Source organism: Pogoniulus pusillus, unplaced genomic scaffold (assembly GCF_015220805.1).
Source record: "Pogoniulus pusillus isolate bPogPus1 unplaced genomic scaffold, bPogPus1.pri scaffold_194_arrow_ctg1, whole genome shotgun sequence".
NCBI classification, from domain to species: Eukaryota; Metazoa; Chordata; class Aves; order Piciformes; family Lybiidae; genus Pogoniulus; species Pogoniulus pusillus.
The window spans coordinates 7,199-30,177 of record NW_026974623.1 but is presented as its reverse complement, the minus strand read 5'-3'; the positions used below and the strand labels follow the sequence as shown (position 1 = coordinate 30,177).

At 57.8% G+C, this 22,979-nt stretch overlaps 1 protein-coding gene across 5 annotated transcripts; it reads right to left on the bottom strand.

The window, feature by feature from the left end:
* Window positions 1-260: 260 nt before the first annotated feature.
* On the bottom strand, window positions 261-22,979 carry LOC135173999 (protein disulfide-isomerase TMX3-like). Of its 5 annotated transcripts, none has more exons than XR_010301633.1 (10): window positions 22,956-22,979; window positions 12,921-13,076; window positions 12,342-12,445; window positions 11,740-11,885; window positions 11,437-11,615; window positions 6,895-11,340; window positions 5,597-5,709; window positions 4,575-4,704; window positions 3,719-3,787; window positions 261-501 (listed from the first exon to the last, which is right to left on the bottom strand). XR_010301633.1 is itself a non-coding variant. In XM_064141238.1 (5 exons), exons 1-5 carry the CDS (start codon window positions 4,952-4,954, stop codon window positions 324-326), a joined length of 444 nt encoding a protein of 147 aa, XP_063997308.1. In that variant the 5' UTR covers window positions 4,955-5,036; the 3' UTR covers window positions 261-323. The 5 variants fall into 5 exon arrangements, 2 of the variants coding, with proteins under 2 accessions (XP_063997308.1, XP_063997309.1); XR_010301634.1 differs by having other exon boundaries at window positions 6,895-7,054; XR_010301635.1 differs by lacking the exon at window positions 22,956-22,979 and adding an exon at window positions 13,634-13,739 and having other exon boundaries at window positions 11,740-12,445.

The following is a 22,979-nucleotide window of genomic DNA, read 5'->3' as shown; positions in this document are numbered from 1 at the left end:
CTGCTCTCAGCCATGGGATTACAATAAAAGTGACTCAAATGACTCAAAAGGGTAACACAAATGCCTTTTACTGACCAATCTCTCTACATGTTCCTATGATGCTCCACTAACTCCCCCCTTCAGAGTGGCTAACAGTCTCCAACAGACACTGCACCAGCAGCTACCTTGAAGATCTGTAACCAGCTGAGTGAAGGGCTGTAAAACAAATTCACCTCCTTCAGAAAGCTTCTCATCAGTTACACAGAGGAGTCAGAGCCTGCTTCCATTCACATCTTTCTTTATCAGGTTCCACTGTGGAGTCAGAACACTTAAAGTTCACTTAGTCACAGGTTAAGTCGACTCTGCTGTTGGTATCCAACCCCATGCTGCTGGCTGAAGCAAAGTATTCCAGGGCTTGAAGTTGAGACTGCAACACGAGAGACCTCCTGTGCCAAGTGCTGCTTTGGGTTTCTGGGGTTGGGGTCAGGAGGGGATGGGTGGCAGGTGGCTGACTCCTGCTTTCTGCAAACAGAAACAGGCTAAGGTAATTGTGCACCGCAGGATCTCATTTTGTATTTACCTCTTGATCTCAACCCAGAGGGTTTTTCCTTGGCTGTGTTACTTTTGCCTCACTTCTGTGTTGGAGGGAAACAGGAGGCTAAGCCATTACAGCACTGCAAGTTGTTCAGGCACTGGGAAAACAATTCAACAGGCCCCTGTGTTCCAGGAGGTTTATCAAGTAGCCTGCCAACATTTTCAGGTGCTAAAGAACTAATGAACATTCCATTTAGGAAACAGCTCCCTCAGCTCATAGCAAGCAAACATTCCCCACTGTCACTAATCCTAGGAGCTGACAAAAGACTTCACTGAATGGTTTAGGTTGGAAGGGACCTCAAGGATCATCCAGTCCCAACCCTCTGCTCTAGGCAGGGATACCTCCCACTGCAACAGGCTGCTCAGGGCCTCATCCAACCTCAATTCATATTCATTTACACCAAAGCTGAGAAAAAAGAAAGGTCTGGGGCAGTTGTTTGGCTTTGGCATCAAACCAATGCACAACAGGCAGAAAGGGACTTCTTGGGGAAACTAAACTGTCTTTAGCTATGAGGCTGAGAAAGACTTTTCCTATCTCTTCAGCCTTCATTTCACCTGACTCTGTGTTCAGCTGGGCTGTGTTAGGAGCAGTTCACCACATGCAGCAAGGCCAAGGGGCACTACCTTGATCTCGCTGGCAATGACCAATTCAAAACTCTCCAAACAGTGTCACAGAGTTGTTACCTGCAAAGCTCTTTCAGTCGCACTTGCTCTTTGTTTATCTATTAAAGACAACCAAGAGAACATCCATGGGTTGGGGTTTCCCCCCCCCATCAATTTCTGAGGGGCCTGGAGTTACAGGCAAGCCCAAACCACCCTAACGCAAACCAAAAGGTCCTCTCTCGTGATGACAATGACCAACAAATGACTCCCTTCAATAAATAAGCGACTTGGGAAATTCCAGAGAGTACTTTTGCTAAACAAGTTAGTCTCTTTTCTTTTCCATCAGGTCTTTCTGTTGAAGCTCAGCACCTGAAAGCTCTGTACCTCTTCCCTGCCCTCCTGCCGCTGCCCTCCACCTTTCCCCGGGCAGCCCCTGCCGTCCTGCCCCCACTCTCTGCCTTCCCCCGGGCAGTCTCTGCTGCTTTCCTCCTCCTCCTCTCCACTCTACGTTACCAGCTTCTGCTCCATTACCAGTTCCATTACCAGCTGCTGCTGCTGCTCCGTTACCAGCTCCAGTTAGTGCTCCTGCTCCATCTTTGCATCCATTGCAGAACCCAGAGCAAAACCCTCGAGGATCCAACCTCCTAGAGAAACCTCAGCCTCAGTAACAACACAGACTTAGCACCCGTGAGCTAAGGTGGATGTTGCAGTGGGTCAGTAGCCCAGCCCTAAGGTGGCCCTAGCTAGCCGGGGGGCCAGCCAGGCCCCCCGGCCTTTGAAACCCTCCACCACGCACCCGGTGCTCACCCGTGCGCACTCACCTGGGATGCCAGGCGGAGGATCCCTTGGCCCGCAATGGGCCCAGCTTGGGGCTGGGCTCCTCCTGCACTGCTTATAAAGGGCACTGAGCAGGGAGGGCAAAGTGGCCACAGCTGGGGTGGGAGGAGACTTCAATTGACCTCCCCTTTTTAAGCTGCCCCAGGAGAGGCAGAAGCCTTGGGCTGATCCCCTTTGCGGGGGTAGGTTGGCTGTGTCCTTAGTGGGGTGGTGTTTTGGCTGTGTGCTTTGTGGGGTGCTTTTGCTTTTCTCTAAGCCACTCCTCCCCTTTGCTCTGCTTGGGATTTCTGTTCCTCCTTGGTATGCTGTGCTTAAAGCTGTGCTTGCAGTTGTGCTGTTTCCTTCATGAGATAGGTTTGCTTTTGTGCTTCCTGCCTTGCTCCTCTCTTGTTTTCACCTGTTGGGGGCCAGAATCTCCCTTCCTCTTGTTGCAGCCTGGCAGCAAGAGTCAGAGTCCCTACAGCATCTCGTTGCCTCCTTTGCCCTTTGCTTGCTGCGACAGCACAGCTCTGGCCTCTGGTGTGGCTCTCGTTATTGTGGGGGGGAGAGAAGAGAGGAGGTGGGGAGGGAGAGAAAAATGGGGGGGGGTGAGGAGAAGAGGAGTGGGAAAAGAGAGGAGGTGGGGGGGTGAGGAGAAGAGGAGTGGGAATAGAGAGGAGGTGGGGGGTGAAGAGAGGAGGGGTGGGAAAAGAGAGGAGGTGGGGGGGTGAAGAGAGGAGGTGGGTGGGAAAGAGAGAGGAGGGGTAGGGAAAAGAGAGGGAGGTGGGGGGGGTGAAGAGAGGAGGGGTGGGAAAAGAGAGGAGGTGGGGGGGGGGAAGAGAGGAGGGGGGGGAAAAGAGAGGAGGTGGGGGGGGTGAAGAGAGGAGGGGGGGGAAAAGAGAGGAGGTGGGGGGGTGAAGAGAGGGGGGGTGGGAAAAGAGAGGAGGTGGGGGGGGTGAAGAGAGGAGGGGTGGGAAAAGAGAGGAGGGGTGGGAAAAGGGAGGAGGAGGTGGGGGGGGTGAAGAGAGGAGGGGTGGGAAAAGAGAGGAGGTGGAGGGGTGGAAAGAGAGGAGGGGTGGGGGAAAGAAGGAGGGGGGGAGGGGGGAAGAAGGACGGGGGGGAGGGGGGACACGGTGGGGGGGCAAGAGAGGAGGGGGCTGGAAAGAAGAGAGAGGGGCCTGGGGATGTTTAGTCTGGAGAAGAGAAGGGATCTCCTTAACGTCTATACATTGCCGAGGGGCAGGGGTCAGCACCAAGGTGCCAGCTGCTGCTTGGTGGTGCTCAGCACTAGGACAAGTAACAACAGACAGAAGCTGCTCCGCCTCAACAGAAGCAGAGATTACTTGGCTGGGAGGCTGACAGAGGACTGGCACAGACTGAAACCAAAACATTGCTCAGAACACAAAAGAACCTCTGAAGCGATGGCAAAAAGCTCAAGGAAAAGAGGTTGGATTTTCATGATTCTGTCCCTTAAAATATGTCAGACTAACAGCAGAGTGAAAAATGTGAAATTCATGCAGGTGGAACAGTTAGAACTGTGGCAGACATGATTGGCTGTTTTAATCAAGAAGTTCATTTGGTTTAAGCCTAGTTCTAAATAGTGACAATAGATACACTAGGCACAGCATGGCAACAAGCTTACATCAAAGCATTTCTAAAGCCTCTGCAACTAAGTCCTTCTTGACTGACAAGAGCATCACCTCACTGAATAAGCAATGAACTCTACCATTACAGCAGCCTTGGCCTCATAGATGACTCTCTTGCTTCGTTGCAGAAGTCCATCACCAGCCTGTGCCTGCAATGTCAAATGGAACCATGTCAAAACTGCTGACACTTTGCAGTTATGATCCCAACAGTTCATTCTTCAGACCTCCCAACCCTTAAGTCCCTTAAGAAGGAAGTGAAAAGCAATTGCTCTTGCATTTCATGCTGCCCAGATGCTCCCAGCTCCTCCAGTAAGGCTAAGCATTCCAACAGGCTCATGCCAAACTCTCCCACAGTTGTTTGAGACCATCACAGCAAACTAACAGCAAGTTGCTGCTCTGCTCTCAGACCACAGAGGCTGCCTAGGGCGTCGCCGTCCCTGCAGCTGCTCAAGAAAAGCCTGGATGAGGCACTTAGTGCCATGGCCTAGCTGACTGGAGAGGGCTGGGGCTAGGTTGGGCTGGATGAGCTTGGAGGTCTCTTCCAACCTGGCTGATTCCATGATTCTAAGTGTACAAATACCCCAGCTGTGTGCTTTGAACCTTGTCAATAAGCTTTCTGCAGAGACTGAATGATAAGAAACAGGTTGGTTGTAGTTATTAACAACCTTTGCCTGGATACCAACATTAATATTGGTTATTAATTGTGCATCACTCATAACGCACCCATTCCATGGCTCTTGGAGTTCCCACAGTGAGAACAGCAAAGGATGGCACACCCCAAGCACTCCTCACCACTTATTCACTGCCAGCACCCAGCACGGGAAGACAGCCAGGACAGGAAGATAAATCACACGGCGTAACAATCGGAGCCACCGCAGCTAAGGGGGGAAAAACCAAACACCAACCAATATATCTCAAGCCACAACAAAGACTTACTTCAGCAGCACCATCCAAGATATCCTTCATGAACTTAACCATGTCCTCTGTCTTCTCCAGGTGTCTGTCTGGCAGCAAACACTGCTGGTTGGAGGCATTCAAGGCGACGGTAGTACGGATGGTCAGCTCGCTGGCAATGGAAAGCAGATGGGTTACAGGTTTGAAGAGCCACAGTGTAAAACACTGCAAAGCAAAGAATTCCTACAGCATGTCAGAGGGCGCTCAGTGAGCTTCTCCCTGTGTGTGTTCCCTTAAAGGCAAGAGGGGAAGGGGGAAGAGAATGGTACAAAAAGGCTTCTCAGCAGTACTTTGTCCCCTCACACCCGTGCAGGCAACGCGATGGAAGCTTACTGCATTTCACACCCCCACAGGTAGCTCATGACTTCCCCAGCAGCAAGAGATCACAGACAGGAACCTTGCACATGAAACGTACTACTAAGGTAACACAGGAAGTCTTTCAGCATGCAAAGGCAAAAGCACAACCCAAAACATTCCACATGGCCACAGTCCAGCTGAAGAACGAAAAACTGCTGGAACCAGTTCAGAGCAGGACCACGAGGATGAGCCAAGGGCTGGAGCACTTCTAAGAGGATAGGCTGAGGGAGCTGGGGCTGCTCAGCCTGAAGGGGACAAGACTCCAGGGAGACTTTAAAGCTACCTCCCAGTACCTGAAGGGAACCTGCAGCAGGAAGGCTGCAGAGGGACTTTTTCCATAAGGGTGTCTAAAGACAGGGCAAGGGGAATGGTTTGAAGCTGAGGGAGAGCAGGGCTGCTCAGAGTGGATCTGAGGAAGAAGTTCTTCAGCATGAGAGTACTTTGGCTTGCAGAGACAGAAACACTGTAATGCCTGTTCATGAATTTACAGCCAAGGTCACAAGCGTGCTTCTGTCAGCAATTACTGCTTCTATGCCCACCAATCACACAGTAGTGTGTCCTTTGTGAACAAACAGCATCTGAGGCCAGCTGCACCAAGTATTCAGCGACAAAACAAAGCAAATCAACAAAACAAATCTCCTACTTACCCAGCCCAAAAAGCAAACACTTCTCTGCCAGAGAAACAGGCAGAAACATCTCAGCAGACAGACAGAAGAGCTTGCACAGGAGAAGCAGGTGAAGAAGCTCTCCTTTTTGGCACCTATAAAGCACCAGATCAGTCACATCACTTTAACTTCAAATGAGAGACAGCTGCTTTTAGATTCACTGCACTCAGGTGTTCATCTAGAGACAGCCCACAGAAATCCAGAACTTGTGCTCCCTGAGTCCCCGTGAAGCTCCTAGAATCTTCCAGAGCACAAGCACAGGATGTTGTGCATGCTTTGATCACCCAGAGAAAACTTACAGAGCTGACATCTTCAACTCTGGTTTTTCCCTTCCTTCACTCCAAAGGCCAGAGAAGAAGTAGTCAACTGCAAATGCCAAGCAACTTCACTCCCGAATGATGCATTTGAAGACAATGACCATTAAGGGCAAATGTCAAGCATCTTGTTAACCTACTCCAATGTGCCTTGTCTGTACTGAGTGCAGCCAGCATCCTTCATGCACTTCATGCTGCTTCTCTGAGGGAGCTCAGTTGTATGCCTCTCTTAAAGAAAGCATCAAGAATGAAATGGGACTCTCCTGAAATCAGAAGCACAGGCAATGCATAACCATTCTTTACAGCCCCAGTTACAAACTGGGCAGGCTGCAGAGGTGCGCCCAGGCCAACCTCATGGCATTCATCAAGGCCAAGTGCAAGGTCCTGCACCTGGGTGGGCACAATCCCAAGCACAACTCCAGGCTGGATGGGGAACGGCTGAGAGCAGCCCTGAGGAACAGGCCCTGGGGGTCTGGGCTGATGTAAAGCTCAAGAGGAGCCTGCAGTGTGAGTGCAGCCCAGACAGCAACCCTGTGCTGGGCTCCAGCAAGAGCAGTGTGGGCAGCAGGGCAAGGGAGGGGATTCTGCCCCTTGCCTCTGCTCTCCTCACACCCCATCTGCAGTCCTGGGGGCAGTTCTGGAGCCCCCAGCACAAGAAGGACATGGAAGTGTTGGAGCCAGTGCAGAGGAGGCCACCAAGATGCTGAGAGGGCTGCAGCAGCTCTGCTCTGAGCACAGAGTCTGATCAGTGACCTCACTGCTGGCTGCAGCTACCTGGAGGGAGGCAAAGTCCTACAGCTGTGCTGCTCAGGGACATGCTTTAGGGGTGACCTGGCAGTGCTGCCTTAAGGGCTGCCCTGGATGATTTGGAAGCTCTTCTCCAACAGCAACCACTCCATGCTTCTACTCCTCAGAACCGGTGCACCTGACTGCCAGAAGGAGCACAAACTCCACACAAAGCCTTACCTGACCCAGCCTCTTTGGCCACCTGCGTCTCGTGGGGGATGTCCCTCAGCATCTGCTCCTCCCGCATGAGCTGGTGCTGGGCTGAACCCTCCTGCTGCCTGGGGAACGGCCATGCTGCTCCTGCTGCTCCTTCAGCTCATGCCATGCTTGCTGGAGAGAGCTGCAGAACCCAACGGCAGCACAGATTGACACGGAGGGGCTCTGGCAGCAGCAGCTTGAGTGCAGGCAAATCCATCCCTGCAGCTGAGCACAGACATTGCTTTGGCCCAGAGCCGCTCGCAGTGGCGCCTGGAGGACCTCCGAGGCCTAGACCGGCTTTGACCAGCGAGAGGAGAGCCCAGAGCGTCGCCTGCCAGCCGGAAGTGACGGCACGGAGGCAAGATGGCGGCGCGGAGCGAGCTGCTGCGGCTGTACCCAGCCCCGGGGGGGTCTTAGGCGGAGTTGGGGGGTCCCGGGAGGGGTCCGAGAGGGCTCGGGGGGGAGCGGGGGAAGGGGCTGGGGGGTTTTGGAGAGTCCCAGAGGGGCTTCGGGGGGGCCCCAGGGGGGTTTGAGGAGTCCCGGGGGGGGGGGATGAGGTGGCTGGGGGGGGGGCGAGCAGTGGGGGGAGGGTCTGGGGATGAGTCAGTGGTTGCCAGGGGCGCTTGGGGGGGTCGCAGGGGGATTTGGGGGGGGTCCGAAGTGGCTGAAGGGGGTAGGGGGAGGGTCTGGGGGTGTTGTAGGCGGCCCCGGGGTTGGGGGGGTTTGGGGGCGCCTTGGGAAGGGTCCGAGGTGGCTGGGGGGAGGGGGCAGTGGAGCAGAGGGAGGGTCTGGGGGTGTCATGGGGGTCCCCGGGTGAGGTTTTGACGGGGGTCAGAGGTGGCTGGGGGGGAGGGGAAGGGTCTGTGGGTGCCGTAGAGAGTCCCAGGGGTGCCTGGGGGGGACTGGGAGCAGTGGGAGGGGACTGGGGGGACGCTGGGGGGTGCTGGGGTCCCTCCCCCGAGGCTCCTTGACCTGCCCTGCCAGGGAGGTGCTGCTGCCGCTGCCTGCTGGCCTGGCACAGGTGGCACTGAGGGCGCTGGGCCCAGGCCTGCAGCCCCCAGCCCGGCCCTGGGGGAGGCCTCAGCAGCGCCCCCAGGCCAGGCTGCAGTGCTGCGGGGACAAGCTGAGGGCCTGAGTGGGCACTGGGGGGCGCTGGGCGGGGACGGGGAGGGGCTGGGGGATTAGTGGGGGCATACAAGGAGGTGAGTGGGGGTCTCTGGGAGGCCAGTGGGCGGGTCTGCGGGTCCCTGGGTGGTCCCTAGGAGGGTCTGAGGGTCCCTGGGAGGGTCTGGGGGTCCCCGAGAGGTCATCAGAGGTCCCTGGGAGGTTATTGGAGGTCCCTGGGAGGGTCTGGGGGTCCCTGAGCCCTCCCCCCGCAGGCTCTGGGTCTCCCGGGGGGCTGGAGGCCTGCGGGGGGAGGTCTCCTCCTTCCTGGAGCTGCTGGGGCTGTGCTGGAGACCATCGAGCGCTTCGGAGGGGCGGGGCAGGGGCAGGCCCCGCCCACGCCAGAGGACGCACCAATCAGCTGCTGACCCTCCCCGTCCTAACCAGTTCCCCCCCCCAATAAAGCACCAAACTCTGCCAGGTGGACCCTGCCTTCGTTTATGCAAATGAGGGGGCGGGGCACAGGGGTGACCATGCCCACAGCCCCCACAGGATCCACCAATCAGCTGCTGACCCTCCCGGTAACCCCTCCCCAACCCCCAACACATCTCCAAGGTACTCAAAGGCAGAGCCTGATATTGAAATGTATGCAAATGAGGGAGGCAGAACAAGCGGCAAACCACGCCCATCACAATCCACCAATCAGCAGCCACCTCCTGAACTCCTCCTCCAAAGGAAGCTCCAAATCTGTCACCATATAATTAGTTACTGGGGGGCGGGGGCGGGGCCGAGGGGGCGGGGCCAGGCGCAGCATGGGGAGGGGGCGTGGCTACGGAAAGGGGGTGTGGTTATGCAAATAAAGAGGCAGCAACCAGAGCCAGGCAAGAAAGGCCAGGGAGGGGGCGTGGCTCCGCAGCCCGGGGGGCGTGGCTCCGCCAGCCCACTCCTCCCGCAGCAGCAGAGCCCTGCAGAGCCCTAGAGACATCTCCAGACTCCTACAGACAACTTCAGACCTTTCCAAGGGCTCTGCAGACCCTTACAGACCCCTGCAAACTCTTCACACCCCTAAGACCTCTACACACAGCCACAGCCTCCTCTGCAGAGCCCTGCAGCCCCCTCCACACCTTGAATGCATTCCTGCAGACACTTAACAGATGCCTGACAGAGCTCCACAGACCCCTGCAGACCTTTACAAGATGCCTGCAGACACCTGCGGGCCCAGAACAGAAACCTCCACACCCCTGCTGAATGCTACAGACACTTGCACACCCCTCCAGCCTCCTAGAGACCTCTAGGGACCCCTCCCGACCTTTCCATAGAGCCCTGCAGACCCCTACATGTCTTTAAGAGGCCCCTAGAGACCCCCACAGACCTCTACAGACTGCCAGAGAACCCTGCAGACCCCTACAGACACCTCGAGACCTTTGCAAGGCACCTCAAGACCTTCACAGCCGTTTGAGACACCTACAGCACCACAGACACCTCTACAGACCCCTAACCACCTCCACAGACACCCAGAGAGCTCCACAGACTCCCAGAGAGCCCTCCAGGCCCCTAAGGGTACCTACAGATGCCTCCAGACCCCCGCACACCTCTGCACACTCAGAAAAGCCTCCAGGCCTTTTAGAAGACCCCTGCAGACACCTACAGACCTGGGCAGACTCCTACAGCTGCTTGCACAGCCCTGCAGACACCGACAGGCTCCTCCTGGCCTGCAAGCTCACACCATGTGCTCGCACTCAGCTTCTCCCCAGCACCCCCAGGGCTGCTCTTTATCGCCTCCGCCCCCAGCCCGCAGGCACAGGCAGGCTTCCTCCCGCCCACACGCAGCACCCTGCCCTTGCTCTCCTGGAACCTCACAAGCTTCGCCTGGGCCCAGCTCCCCTGCCTGCCCAGGTGTTTCCTGGATGCCATCCTGCCCCTCGGCTTGCTCTCCAGCACCACTCAGCTTGGGGCCATCTGCAAACACGCTGCCAGTGCACCTCTATCTCATTTGGGACAGTCACACTTTAGAGACACTGGACAAAAGTGTCCTGGAGCCAAAGAACTCCTTCACTGAATGCAGACACCTACAGACCCCTCCACACCTTTAACAGACCACTGCAGCCCACTGCAGAGCCCTCCAGACCTCCACAGACCCATTAAAAGGCACCTCCAGACCCAGGCAGACCTCTGCAGAGAACTAACAGAGCCCTGCAAATCCCTACAGGCATCTACGGACCCCTGCAGGTGCCTGCAAACACATACAGACCCCTACAGAGCTCCCCAGACCCCTTCAGACCCCTCCAGATATTTAACAGACCCCTGCACACATCTACAGACCCCTCCAGAGCCTTCAATGATGCCTGCAGGCACCTACAGACCCACACAGAAACCTCCAAACACCTACTCAACTCTACAGACCTCTGCAGACTCTCTCAGACCCTGACAAACAGCTACAGACCCCTTCACACCTCTGCAGACACCCACACTCACCTACACACCACCACAGACATGGACAAAGCTCAACAGGCACCTGCAGACCCCTCCACACCTTTAAAAGTTGCCCAGAGACTCCTACAGAACCCTGCCAAAATCTACAGACCCTGACAGAGCTCTGCAGACCCCTCCAGACATTTGAAAGGTGCCTGCAGACCTCCACACACCCCTAGAGACAGCTGCAGGCACCCACATTCCTCTACAAAGCTCTAGAGACCTCTACAGACAGCTACAGACCCCTCCAGACATTTAAGAGGTGCCTGCAGACCCCTGCAGCACCCTAGAGACATCTACAGACAACTTCAGACCTTTCAAAGGTGTCTGCAGACCCTTAGAGATCCCTGCAAATTCTTCACACCCCTCCACTAACCCTTGTTGCAGAATGGCTAAAGGAAAATGGACATGACTTAGAAGTGGGCAAGCAGGATGAGTATATGGAACTAAATTAAGGCTGTGCTAGGCCACACAGAAACAAAGACATATTGAATAAACAAAGGCAGCATTTAATATAACTAGCCAGGGAGGCACTGTCCTTGATGAGTCAGCAGACAACTCAAGCAGAGCAAATGGGGTATTTAGGGATTCAGCCATTTAGCTTCTTACATGTATGCATAAATTATCTGTAACACATATAAGCGTGTGGCTACTAAATAAAGTTGTCACTCGCTTTTGATCCACACTGGATTGTGCAGTGTCCTTGCACAGTGAGTTCAGCCCTGCTCCGCGAGATCTGCCTCCCTGCAAACCCTAACCTGTCAGCACCTCCCAGCAGCAGGGAACAGAGAGAAGCACTCCACAGCCGTTTGCACGAGAGGCTTTCTGCTCATCCAGCTGCTCTGTCAGCATCTGCATTGGACAGAATCTTCAGCTACTAGGTCAGAGCTCTGACTGAGCAATCTCCTTTTCAACCCTTCCCTCCTGGCAGACACAGACAAACCCTACCTGGAGCCCACAGGAGCCGAGCCAAAGGAGATCACCCTGCCAGGCTGCAGGGCCAGGCTGCAGCGGCACCAGCGTCCGTGCTGACGGATTCACCGCAGCAGCTGGGGCCCTCGTGCCCATCCTGCTGCTGCTGCACATCTGGCTGGCTTGGCCAGTGGAGTGGAAAGCAAAGTGCAAACCTGCCAAGAGTGAAACAACCAAGGACAAAGCTCAGTTACTCACACTGTGAAGGTGAGGGCACGCTCCTATGCCCCCAGTAAAAACACTGCCAAAGCATTTCATTTTCCACTGCCATGCACTGACCTTGCAGAGCTCTGAGCTGATCCCACTCCAACACTCCACCTCCAGTGCACACAGTCAGCTCTGACTGCAGGGTGCTGCCATGTGGGCCATGCACACACAGGAGGGACGCCTGGCCCCCAGCACTGCCCAGCAGACATGCTCCTGAGCTGCCAGGGACACGTACCAGTGACAGCCAGACAGAAATAAAGCACGTCAGAGCACCCCACCAGAAGATGGGAAAGACAACCCCTGACACTTGGTTGCCTTTTTCACACACACAACAAACGAGCTGCTCCGAGAGCCCTGACAAAGGCTTTGCTCTTTGGCAGTGGCTGCTCAAGCCATGCAGATCAGGCTGGAAGTGACACGACTGTAACTTTTTTGGTAAAGCTTCATTTATGACAGAAAAGGGATCAGTGAGATCAGAGACGGCCCAGATGCTTTGGCACCTGGGAAAAAAACAACCAAAGCCAAACCAACCAACCCAACACAAACCCACCCTCAAATTAGTCCCCAGTGCTGCAGTCCCCAGAGGAGCGGTGGATCTGAAACGTTTGGCCCCACTGGAGCACGGAGAGGAGCAGGTGCTGGTGACAGCTGCACTCTCACAGCCATGCCCTCACCTCTGAGCCGAGGCTGTGCTTAGCTCCGATGGGCAGCTGCTGAAATGCAGGCACTGCTGCGGGGCCTGTGCCTCTCCGTGGCAGGGTTTCAGACCTGCTCGGGCCTGTGGGAAGAGTGAGATTTGTCTCAGGGCCACTGCTTTGCATTTCCTCCCCTCTCTCGGCATGGCTCAGTTACTTCACTGGCATGACAAGTGCCAGGACAGCTGCCACATGGACGAAGCAGACAGGAGGAGGCTCCACGCTGCTCTCCCTGTGTCTGGGAGGCAGACACCATTTGATCCTCCTGCAGCAGCTCCAGCACGCTGCGGAGCTCTGAAAGCTGCTCTCTAGCACTGTGACGAGCAGAGACAGCTGAGCTCTCCCTGTGCAGGCAGACAGACCCCCAGCTCCCTTCACACCTCCCACAGATGCGCTCTACCAACCAACACCTTCCCAGGGGCTGCAGAACGCAGCTGGATGGAAGATGCAGCACAAACCTTCCAGAGCTGCTTTCTCTACTTTAACTGCACCAACGCTGCAGGAAGACTCCAGATACTCACAGCAGCTGCTCTGAAAGGTGTCTCAGATCCATCTCACCTGCTCAGCTGACCTCCCGAATCCTTGCAGGCACCCAGGGCTGCTCCCAACCCTTCCACACGCTGAGTCTTGGGCTCCCCGGGCCGCGGCTGCCTGCAGCCACCACAGGCCATTGGAGCAGCACTGCAATCCAGGGACCTGTCCTCTGAGCGTGTGCTGCAAGGAGAAGCAGCAGCTCTGCAGTGCTTCGGCTGGACAGCAGCACACACTGACTGCACCCCAGAGCAAACCACACCTAAAGCACACACACACAAGCAGCCTTGCACAGCAAGCACAGCCTCCACCTTTGCATCTCGCCAGACCCACTCTAGGTGCCCACGGACCCCTTTACGAGGGTCCCTGACCCCTCTACATGGCCACAGGCCTCCTTTAGATACCCGCAGACCCCCTCCAGCTCACCCCTGACGCCTTTAGATGCCCCCAAAGGCCCTTTCGATACCCCCAGACCCCTGGAGCCGTGGCTGGGGGGGCCGAGCCAAAGGGGACACCGAAACCCAGAGTGAGACCCCCCAGAGCCTGCCAGAGCGCAGAGGCTGAGCGCTTCCCGCCCAAACGCCGCTGGCCAATCAGAGCACGGCCTGGCTTTCCCGCTCTTTCCCCTCACGGCGCCGGGAGGGAGGGGGGAGGGAGACAAAACGGCCGCAGGGGGCTCCGTGGCGGCTCCCAGCGCTCCCAGCTCAGCTCCCAGCGCCTCCAGGTATGGATCCCAGTACCTCCCAGTGCTCCAGGACAACGCACAGTGCTCACAGGATGGCTCCCATGCTCTCCTCTGCTCCCAGGCCCACACAGATACCGCCCGGACCGGCCCAGTCCCTCCCAAACCCCTCCCAGTCGATCCCAGCCCCGTCCCTATCCCTCCCAGTCCCGCCCAGATCCCCGCCCCGTCCCTTTCGTTCCTCCCCATCCCTTCCAGTCCCTCCCAGTCGCTTCCAGATCCAATCCCAGTCCCTTCCGTTCCTCCCCGTCCCTTCCAGCCCCTCACAGTCGCTCCCAGATCCGATCCCAGACCCCTCCATTCCTCCACCGTCCCTTCCAGTCCCTCTCAGTCTCTCCCAGATCCGATCCCAGTCCCTTCCGTTCCTCCCCTTCCCTTCCAGTCCCTCCCAGTCGCTTCCAGATCCAATCCCAGTCCCTTCCGTTCCTCCCCGTCCCTTCCAGTCCCTCCCAGTCGCTTCCAGATCCAATCCCAGACCCCTCCATTCCTCCCCGTCCCTTCCATCCCCTCACAGTCGCTCCCAGATCCGATCCCAGACCCCTCCATTCCTCCCCGTCCCTTCCAGTCTCTCTCAGTCTCTCCCAGATCCGATCCCAGTACCTCCCAGATCCACTCACAGTCAATTCCAGTCTCTTGCAGATCCCCTCCCAGTCCCCGACACTTCCATCCCTGGAAGGACTGGGAATGACTGGGAGGTGACTGGGAGGTAGTGGGATGGAAATGGGAGGGGACTGGTAGAGACTGGGAGGTAGTGGGATGGAAATGGGAGGGGACTGGGAGAGACTGGGAGGTAGTGGGATGGAAATGGGAGGGGACTGGTAGAGACTGGGAGGCAGTGGGATGGAAATGGGAGGGGACTGGTAGAGACTGGGAGGCAGTGGGATGGAAATGGGAGGGGACTGGTAGAGACTGGGAGGTAGTGGGATGGAAATGGGAGGGGACTGGTAGAGACTGGGAGGTAGTGGGATGGAAATGGGAGGGGACTGGGAGAGACTGGGAGGTAGTGGGATGGAAATGGGAGGGGACTGGTAGAGACTGGGAGGCAGTGGGATGGAAATGGGAGGGGACTGGTAGAGACTGGGAGGTAGTGGGATGGAAATGGGAGGGGACTGGTAGAGACTGGGAGGTAGTGGGATGGAAATGGGAGGGGACTGGTAGAGACTGGGAGGCAGTGGGATGGAAATGGGAGGGGACTGGTAGAGACTGGGAGGCAGTGGGATGGAAATGGGAGGGGACTGGTAGAGACTGGGAGGTAGTGGGATGGAAATGGGAGGGGACTGGTAGAGACTGGGAGGCAGTGGGATGGAAATGGGAGGGGACTGGTAGAGACTGGGAGGTAGTGGGATGGAAATGGGAGGGGACTGGGAGGGCTTGGGATGGAAGTGGTCCCAAACTGGGCCCAAACTGGTAGGAACTGGGCCCAAAGTGCACACCAAGTGGGGGAATTGGGCCCAGTGCAGCCAATGGGAGCGCTTCCCGCCTAAGCCCCGCTGGCCAATCAGAGCGCAGCCTGGCTTTCCCGCTCTTTCCCCTCACAGCGTCAGGGAGGGAGGGAGGGAGACAAAATGGTGGCAGGGGACACAATGGCGGCTCCCAGTTCAGCTCCCAGTGCCTCCAGGATGGCTCCCAGTGCCTCCAGGATGGCTCCCCGTCCTCCCAGGATGGCTCCCAGTGCTTCCCAGATGGCTCCCAGTGCCTCCAGGATGGCTCCCCGTCCTCCCAGGATGGCTCCCAGTGCTTCCCAGATGGCTCCCAGTGCCTCCAGGTACGGGTCCCGGTCTCAAAAAGTCCCCTCCCAGGCCCGTTCCAGACCTCTCCGAATCCCTCCAGTCCCTCCCAATTCCCCTGCAGTCCCTACCACTTCCCTCCCTCTGCATCCCAATTCCCTCCACTAACTCCCAAGCCCCTATCCCTCTCTCCCAGGCCCTCCACATCCCCTCCCAGGCCATCCAGTCCCTCCCAAATCCCTCCACTCCATCCCTAACCCTCTCCCATTTCCCTCCCAGTCCTCTCCCAGTCCCAATCCAGTCCTTTCCAGCTCCATCCCAGTCTCTCCCAGTCCCTAGTGCCATTCCAGTCCTCTCCCAGTCACAATCCATTCCAGATCCCTCTCCACTCCCTCCCAATCCACTCCCACTCCATTCCACTATCTCCCAGTATATCCCAGTCCCCTCCACTAACTCCCATGCCCCCATCCCTCTCTCCCAGGCCTTCCACATCCCCTCCCAGTCCATCCCAGTCCCTCACAATCCCTCCACTCCATCCCTCATCCTTTCCCTCTTCCCTCTCAGTCTCCTCCCACTCCTCACCAGTCCCTCCCAATCCCATCCCACTTCCCAGCTCTCCCTCCCATTCCCCTCCCTGCCTCTCCCACTCACTCACAATCACCCTAGTCTGGAAGGGGACTGGGGCATACTGGGAGACACTGGGATGGACACTGGGAAGGACTGGATTGGGACTGGGACGGTCTGGGAGAGGACTGGGAAGGAATGGGACAGGACTGGCAGGGACTGAGGACTGGGAGGGGACTGGGATGAGTCCTTTCCCAGTCCAACTCCAGTCCCTCACAGTCCTCTCCCATTTCCTCCCAGTCCTCTATCAGTCCCACCCAGCCCCCTCCCAATCCTTCCCAGCCCATCCCACTGGCTCCCAGTATATCCCAGTCCCCTCCCATGCCACTCCAACCACCTTTCACACCCTCCCACCACCTGCACAGTCCCCTCCCAGTCACTCACAATCCTTTCCAAATCCCCTCCCTGTCCCTTCCCAGCACATTCCAGTCTCATTCCCCTCCCTTGCCACCTCTCATGCCCCTTCCCAGTCCTCTCCCAGTTCAGCTCAGTCCTTCCCAGATCCCTTCCCAGCCCATCCTACTCCCTCCCACTCCCTCCCCGTTCCTCTGAATCCCACCCACTCACTCCCAATCCCTTCCCAGTCCCTCACTATCCCATTACACTCCTTTCCCACTACATCCCACTGCCCTCCCAGTCCTTTTCAGTCCCTTCCAGTCCTCTCCCAGTCCCAATCCAGTCCTTTCCAGCTCCATCCCAGTCCCCTCCCACTCTGTCAGTCCCTCCTCGTCCCTTTCCATTGCCATTCCACTCACTCACAATCCATTCCAGATCCATTCCAAATCTCTCCCACTCCATCCCACTATCTCCCAGTATATCCCAGTCCCCTCCACTAACTCCCGAGCCCCTATCCCTCTCTCCCAGGCCCTCCACATCCCCTCCCAGGCCATCCCAGTCCCTCCCAATCCCTCCACTCCATCCCTCATCCTTTCCCACTTCCCTCCTACTACCTCTCAGTCCCTCCAAGTCTCCTCCCACGCCTCACCAGTCCCCCCAATCCCATCCCACTTCCACCAGTCCCTCCCATTCCCCTCCCTGTCCCATCCCAAGACCTCTCAGGCCCCTTCCCAGTCTCACCCAATCCCTCCCAGTCCCACTCACTCCTTCCCAGATCCCTTCCCAATCCATCCCACTCCCTCCCAATCCCCTCCCAGTCTCTCGCAATCCCATTCCAGTCCTACCCAATCCCTCCTGGTCTCCTTCCAGTCCTCCTCAGTCCTTTCCAGGCCTCTCCCAATCCAAATCCAGTCCTTACCAGCCCCTTCCCACTCCCCTTCCCATCCCAATCCCTTCCCTCCCAATCCCCTCCCAGACTCACCCAGCCCCCTTCCAATCCTTCCCAGTCCATCCCACTAGCTCCCAGTACATCCCAGTCCCCTCCCAATCCCTCACAATGCCTTCCAGGCCACCCCAAATACCTTTCACACCCTCCCACTCTGGCCCAGTCCCCTCCCAGTCACTCACAATCCATTCCAGATCCCGTCCCATTCCCTCCCAATGCCCTCCCAGGCCACTCTCCTCCCTGACACCTCTCAGGCCCATTCCCACTCCATCCCAATGCCCTCCCAGTCTCCTCCAAGTCCTTCACAGTTCCTCTCAATCCCTCCCACTCCCCTCCCAGGCCCTTCCTGGCCTCTCCCAGTTCCCTCACAGTCCTCTCCCAGTCCCAGTCCAGTACTTATCAGGTCCATCTCAGTCCCCTCCCAGTCTCTCTCAGTCCCGCCCAGTCCCTTCCCAGTCCCATCCCAGTCCTCTGTCACTCCCACCCAGCCCCATCCCAATCCTTCCCAGTCCATCCCACTGGCTCCCAGAATATCCCAGTCCCCTTCCAGTCACCTCCCACTCCCTCCTAATCCCCTCCCTGTCCCCTCCCAGTCACTCACAATTCATTCCAGATCCCTTTCCCTTCCCTCCCAAGCCCCTTCCACTCCCTCCCATTCCATCTCATTCCTCTCCCACTTCCCAGCAGTCCCTCCCAGTCCCCTCCCTGTCCCATCCCAGCACCTCCCAGGCCCATTCCCCTCCCTGACACCTCTCAGGCTCCTTCCCAGTCCTCTCCCAGTTTAGCTCAGTCCTTCCCAGATCCCTTCCCAGTCCATCTCACACCCACTCCTTCCCCGTGTCTCTGAATCCCACCCACTCCCTCCCAAACCCCTCCCAGTCCCATCCCACTCTCTCACAATCCCATTCCACTCCTTTCCCAGTACATACCACTCCGCACCCAGTTCTTTTCAGTCCCTTCCAATCCTCTCCCATTTCCCTCCCAATCCTCTCCCAGTCCCAATCCAGTCCTTTCCAGTCTCTCCCAGTCCCTAGTGCCATTCCAGTCCTCTCCCAGTCACAATCCATTCCAGATCCCTCTCCATTCCCTCCCAATCCACTCCCACTCTGTTCCACTATCTCCCAGTATATCCCAGTCCCCTCCACTAACTCCCATGCCCCTATCCCTCTCTCCCAGGCCCTCCACATCCCCTCCCAGTCCATCCCAGTCCCTCACAATCCCTCCACTCCATCCCTCATCCTTTCCCACTTCCCTCTCAGTCTCCTCCCACTCCTCCCCAGTCCCTCCCAATCCCATCCCACTTCCCAGCTCTCCCTCCCATTCCCCTCCCTGCCTCTCTCACTCACTCACAATCACCCTAGTCTGGAAGGGGACTGGGGCATACTGGGAGACACTGGGAGACACTGGGAAGGACTGGATTGGGACTGGGACGGTCTGGGAGAGGACTGGGAAGGAATGGGACAGGACTGGCAGGGACTGAGGACTGGGAGGGGACTGGGATGAGTCCTTTCCCAGTCCAACTCCAGTCCCTCACAGTCCTCTCCCATTTCCTCCCAGTCCTCTATCAGTCCCACCCAGCCCCCTCCCAATCCTTCCCAGCCCATCCCACTGGCTCCCAGTATATCCCAGTCCCCTCCCATGCCACTCCAACCACTTTTCACACCCTCCCACCACCTGCACAGTCCCCTCCCAGTCACTCACAATCCTTTCCAAATCTCCTCCCTGGCCCATCCCAGCACCTCCTAGTCCAATTTCCCTCCCTTGACACCTCTCAGGCCCCTTCCCAGTCCTCTCCCAGTTCAGCGCAATCCTTCCCAGCCCATCCTACTCCCTCCCGCTACATCCCACTCCCTCCCCGTTCCTCTGAATCCCACCCACTCACTCCCAATCCCTTCCCAGTCTCTCACAATCCCATTCCAGTCCTACCCAATCCCTCCTGATCTCCTTCCAGTCCTCCTCAGTCCTTTCCAGGCCTATCCCAATCCCAATCCAGTCCTTACCAGCCCCTTCCCACTCCCCTTCCCATCTCTTCCCCTTCCCTCCCAATCCCCTCCTCGTCTCTCTCTGTCCCTCCCAGTCTGCTCCCATTTCCTCCCAATCCCCTCCCAGTCTCACCCAGCCCCCTTCCAATCCTTCCCAGTCCATCCCACTAGCTCCCAGTACATCCCAGTCCCCTCCCAGTCCCTCACAATGCCTTCCAGGCCACCCCAAATACCTTTCACACCCTCCCACTCTGGCCCAGTCCCCTCCCAGTCACTCACAATCCATTCCAGATCCCTTCCCATTCCCTCCCAATGCCCTCCCAGGCCACTCCTCCCTGACACCTCTCAGGCCCATTCCCACTCCATCCCACTCCCACTCCATCCCAATGCCCTCCCAGCCTCCTCCAAGGCCTTCCCAGTTCCTCTCAATCCCTCCCACTCCCCTCCCAGGCCCTTCCTGGCCTCTCCCAGTTCCCTCACAGTCCTCTCCCAGTCCCAGTCCAGTCCTTACCAGGTCCATCTCAGTTCCCTCCCAGTCTCTCTCAGTCCCTTCCCAGTCCCATTCCAGTCCCCTCCCAGTCCTCTATCACTCCCATCCAGCCTCATCCCAATCCTTCCCAGTCCATCCCACTAGCTCCCAGAATATCCCAGTCCCCTTCCAGTCACCTCCCACTCCCTCCTAATCCCCTCCCTGTCCCCTCCCAGTCACTCACAATTCATTCCAGATCCCTTTCCCTTCCCTCCCAATCCCCTGCCACTCCCTCCCATTCCATCTCATTCCTCTCCCACTTCCCAGCAGTCCCTCCCATTCTCCTCCCTGTCCCATCCCAGCACCTCCCTGACACCTCTCAGGCTCCTTCCCAGACCTCTCCCAGTTCAGCTCAGTCCTTCCCAGATCCCTTCCCAGTCCATCTCACTCCCTCCCACTCATCCCACTCCTTCCCCGTGTCTCTGAATCCCACCCATTCCCTCCCAGTCCCATCCCACTCTCTCACAATCCCATTCCACTCCTTTCCCAGTACATCCCACTCCACACCCAGTCCTTTTCAGTCCCTTCCAATCCTCTCCCATTTCCCTCCCAGTCCCTTCCAGTCCTTTCCAGGTCCATCTAAGTCCTCTCTCAGTCTCTCCCAGTCCCTAGTGCCATTCCAGTCCTCTCCCAGTCACTCACAATCCATTCCAGATCCCTCTCCCTTCCCTCCCAATCCACTCCCACTCCATTCCACTATCTCCCAGTATATCCCAGTCCCCTCCACTAACTCCCAAGCCCCTATCCCTCTCTCCCTCCACATCTCCCAGGCCATCCCAGTCCCTCCCAGTCCCTCCACTCCATCCCTGATCCCTTCCCACTCCATCCCATTCCCTCCCAGTCCGTCCCAATGCCCTCCCAGTCTCCTCCCAATCCCTCCCAGTCTATCCCAGTCTCTCCCTATCCCCACACAGTCACAACCAGTTCCCTCCCAGTGCCTACCAGTTCCCTCCCAGTCCCTGACACTCCCTCACAGTCTGCACCCTGTGCCCCATCCCTGCCCGTCACACCCAGTTCCATCCCAGTCCCTCCCAGTCAGGCTCCCTGGGAGGGGCTGGGAGGGAAATGAGAAGGATTGGGATAGAATTTGGAGGGCCTGGGAAGTTGTGGGATGGAAACGGGAGGGGACTGAGCGGGGGACTGGGAAGGAAGTGGGAGGCATTGGGACAGAGTAGGAGAGAACTGTTAGGGACTGGGAGCGAGTTGGGAGGGAACTGGGAGGTACTGGAAAGGGATTTGGAGGGACTGGGAGGGGAGGGCTGGGGACTGGAACCGAAGTGGTAGGGACTGGGACAGACTGGGAGGGGACATGAAGGTGTGTTGGGGGTACTGGATGGAATTGGGAAGCACTGGGATGGGACTGGGCAGGAACTGCGAGGAAACTGGGAGGGTGTGGGAGGGAACCGGCAAAGACTGGGAGGGACTGGAGGGGACTGGGAAGAACTGGATGGGGAGTGGGAGGGACTGGAACAGAAGTGGGAGGGGAATGGAAGGGACTGGGAGGGAACTGGACCCCAACTGGGGCAAACTGGGCCCAAACTGGGACACACTCAACCCAAACTGCAGGGGAGTGGTCGCAGACTGGGGGGGTCTGGTCCCAAACTGGGGCACACTGGAACAAAACTGGGGGGGACTGGTCCCGAACTGGGACACACTGGTCCCGAACTGGGGGGGCTGGTCCCAAACTGGGACACACTGTTCCCAAACTGGGAGGGGCTGGTCCCGAAATGGGACACTCTGTTCCCAAACTGGGGGGACTGGTCCCAAACTGGGATGCACTGTTCCTAAACTGGGGGGACTGGTCCCGAACTGGGACACTCTGTTCCCAAACTGGGGGGACTGGTCCCGAACTGGGACACTCTGTTCCCAAACTGGGGGGACTGGTCCCAAACTGGGACACTCTGTTCCCAAACTGGGAGGGAGAAGTCCCGAACTGGGACGCACTGTTCCCAAACTGGGGGGGCTGGTCCTAAACTGGGACACACTGGAACAAAACTGGGGGGGCTGGTCCCGGACTGGGACACACTGGAACAAAACTGGGGGGGCTGGTCCCAAACTGGGACACACTGGAACAAAACTCGGGGGGCTGGTCCCAAACTGGGAGGTGCTGGTCCCAAACTGGGATGCACTGTTCCCAAACTGGGGGGGCTGGTCCCAAACTGGGACGCACTGTTCCCAAACTGGGGGGGCTGGTCCCAAACTGGGACACACTGTTCCCAAACTGGGGGGGGCTGGTCCCAAACTGGGACGCACTGTTCCCAAACTGGGGGGCTGGTCCCGAACTGGGACGCACTGTTCCCAAACTGGGGGGCTGGTCCCGAACTGGGACGCACTGTTCCCAAACTGGGGGGGCTGGTCCCGAACTGGGACGCACTGTTCCCAAACTGGGGGGGCTGGTCCCGAACTGGGACGCACTGTTCCCAAACTGGGGGGGACTGGTCCCGAACTGGGACGCACTGTTCCCAAACTGGGGGGGCTGGTCCCGAACTGGGACGCACTGGAACAAAACTGGGGGGGCTGGTCCCGAACTGGGACGCACTGTTCCCAAACTGGGGGGGCTGGTCCCGAACTGGGACGCACTGTTCCCAAACTGGGGGGGCTGGTCCCGAACTGGGACGCACTGTTCCCAAACTGGGGGGGACTGGTCCCGAACTGGGACGCACTGTTCCCAAACTGGGGGGCTGGCCCAGCGCAGCCAATGGGAGCGCTGCTGCCCGAGCCCCGCTGGCCAATCAGAGCGTGGCCTGGCCCTCCTGCTCTGTCAGCGCCGGGAGGGAGGGAGGGAGGGGGGAGGGAGACCAAACGGCGGCAGGGGCACAGAGGAGGCTCCCAGCGCCCCCAGAGCAGCTCCCAGCGCCTCCAGGTAAGATTCCCAGTCCCATCAAGCCCCCTCCCAGTCCCTCCCAGTTCCCTTCCAGACCTCTCCGAATCCTTCCCAGTCCCTCCCAATTCCTCTGCAGTGCCTTCCAGTTCCCTCCCAGACCTCTCCCAGCCCCTCTCTAATCCCATCCCAGTCCCTGCCCAATCCTGCTCCAGTCTCTCCCAGACCACCTCCCAATCCCTCCCAGTCTGTCCCAGTTCTTCCTAGGAGCACTTTCAGTTCCCATCCAGGCCCCTTCCAAGCCCTCTCATTCCAGTCCTTTCCCAGTACAACCCAGTCCCAATCCAGTCCTTACCAGGTCCATCCCAGTCTCCTTTCA

Excerpts from the sequence above, each read along its gene's own strand:
- LOC135173999 (XM_064141238.1), bottom strand. The coding sequence starts at position 4,954 with ATGAGCTACCTGTGGGGGTGTGAAATGCA. Across the intron at positions 3,788-4,574 it reads TCTTGGATGGTGCTGCTGAA|GCACAGGCTGGTGATGGACT; the intron begins GTAAGTCTTTGT and ends TTGACATTGCAG. Across the intron at positions 1,296-3,718 it reads AGGCCAAGGCTGCTGTAATG|ATAAACAAAGAGCAAGTGCG; the intron begins GTAGAGTTCATT and ends TGTCTTTAATAG.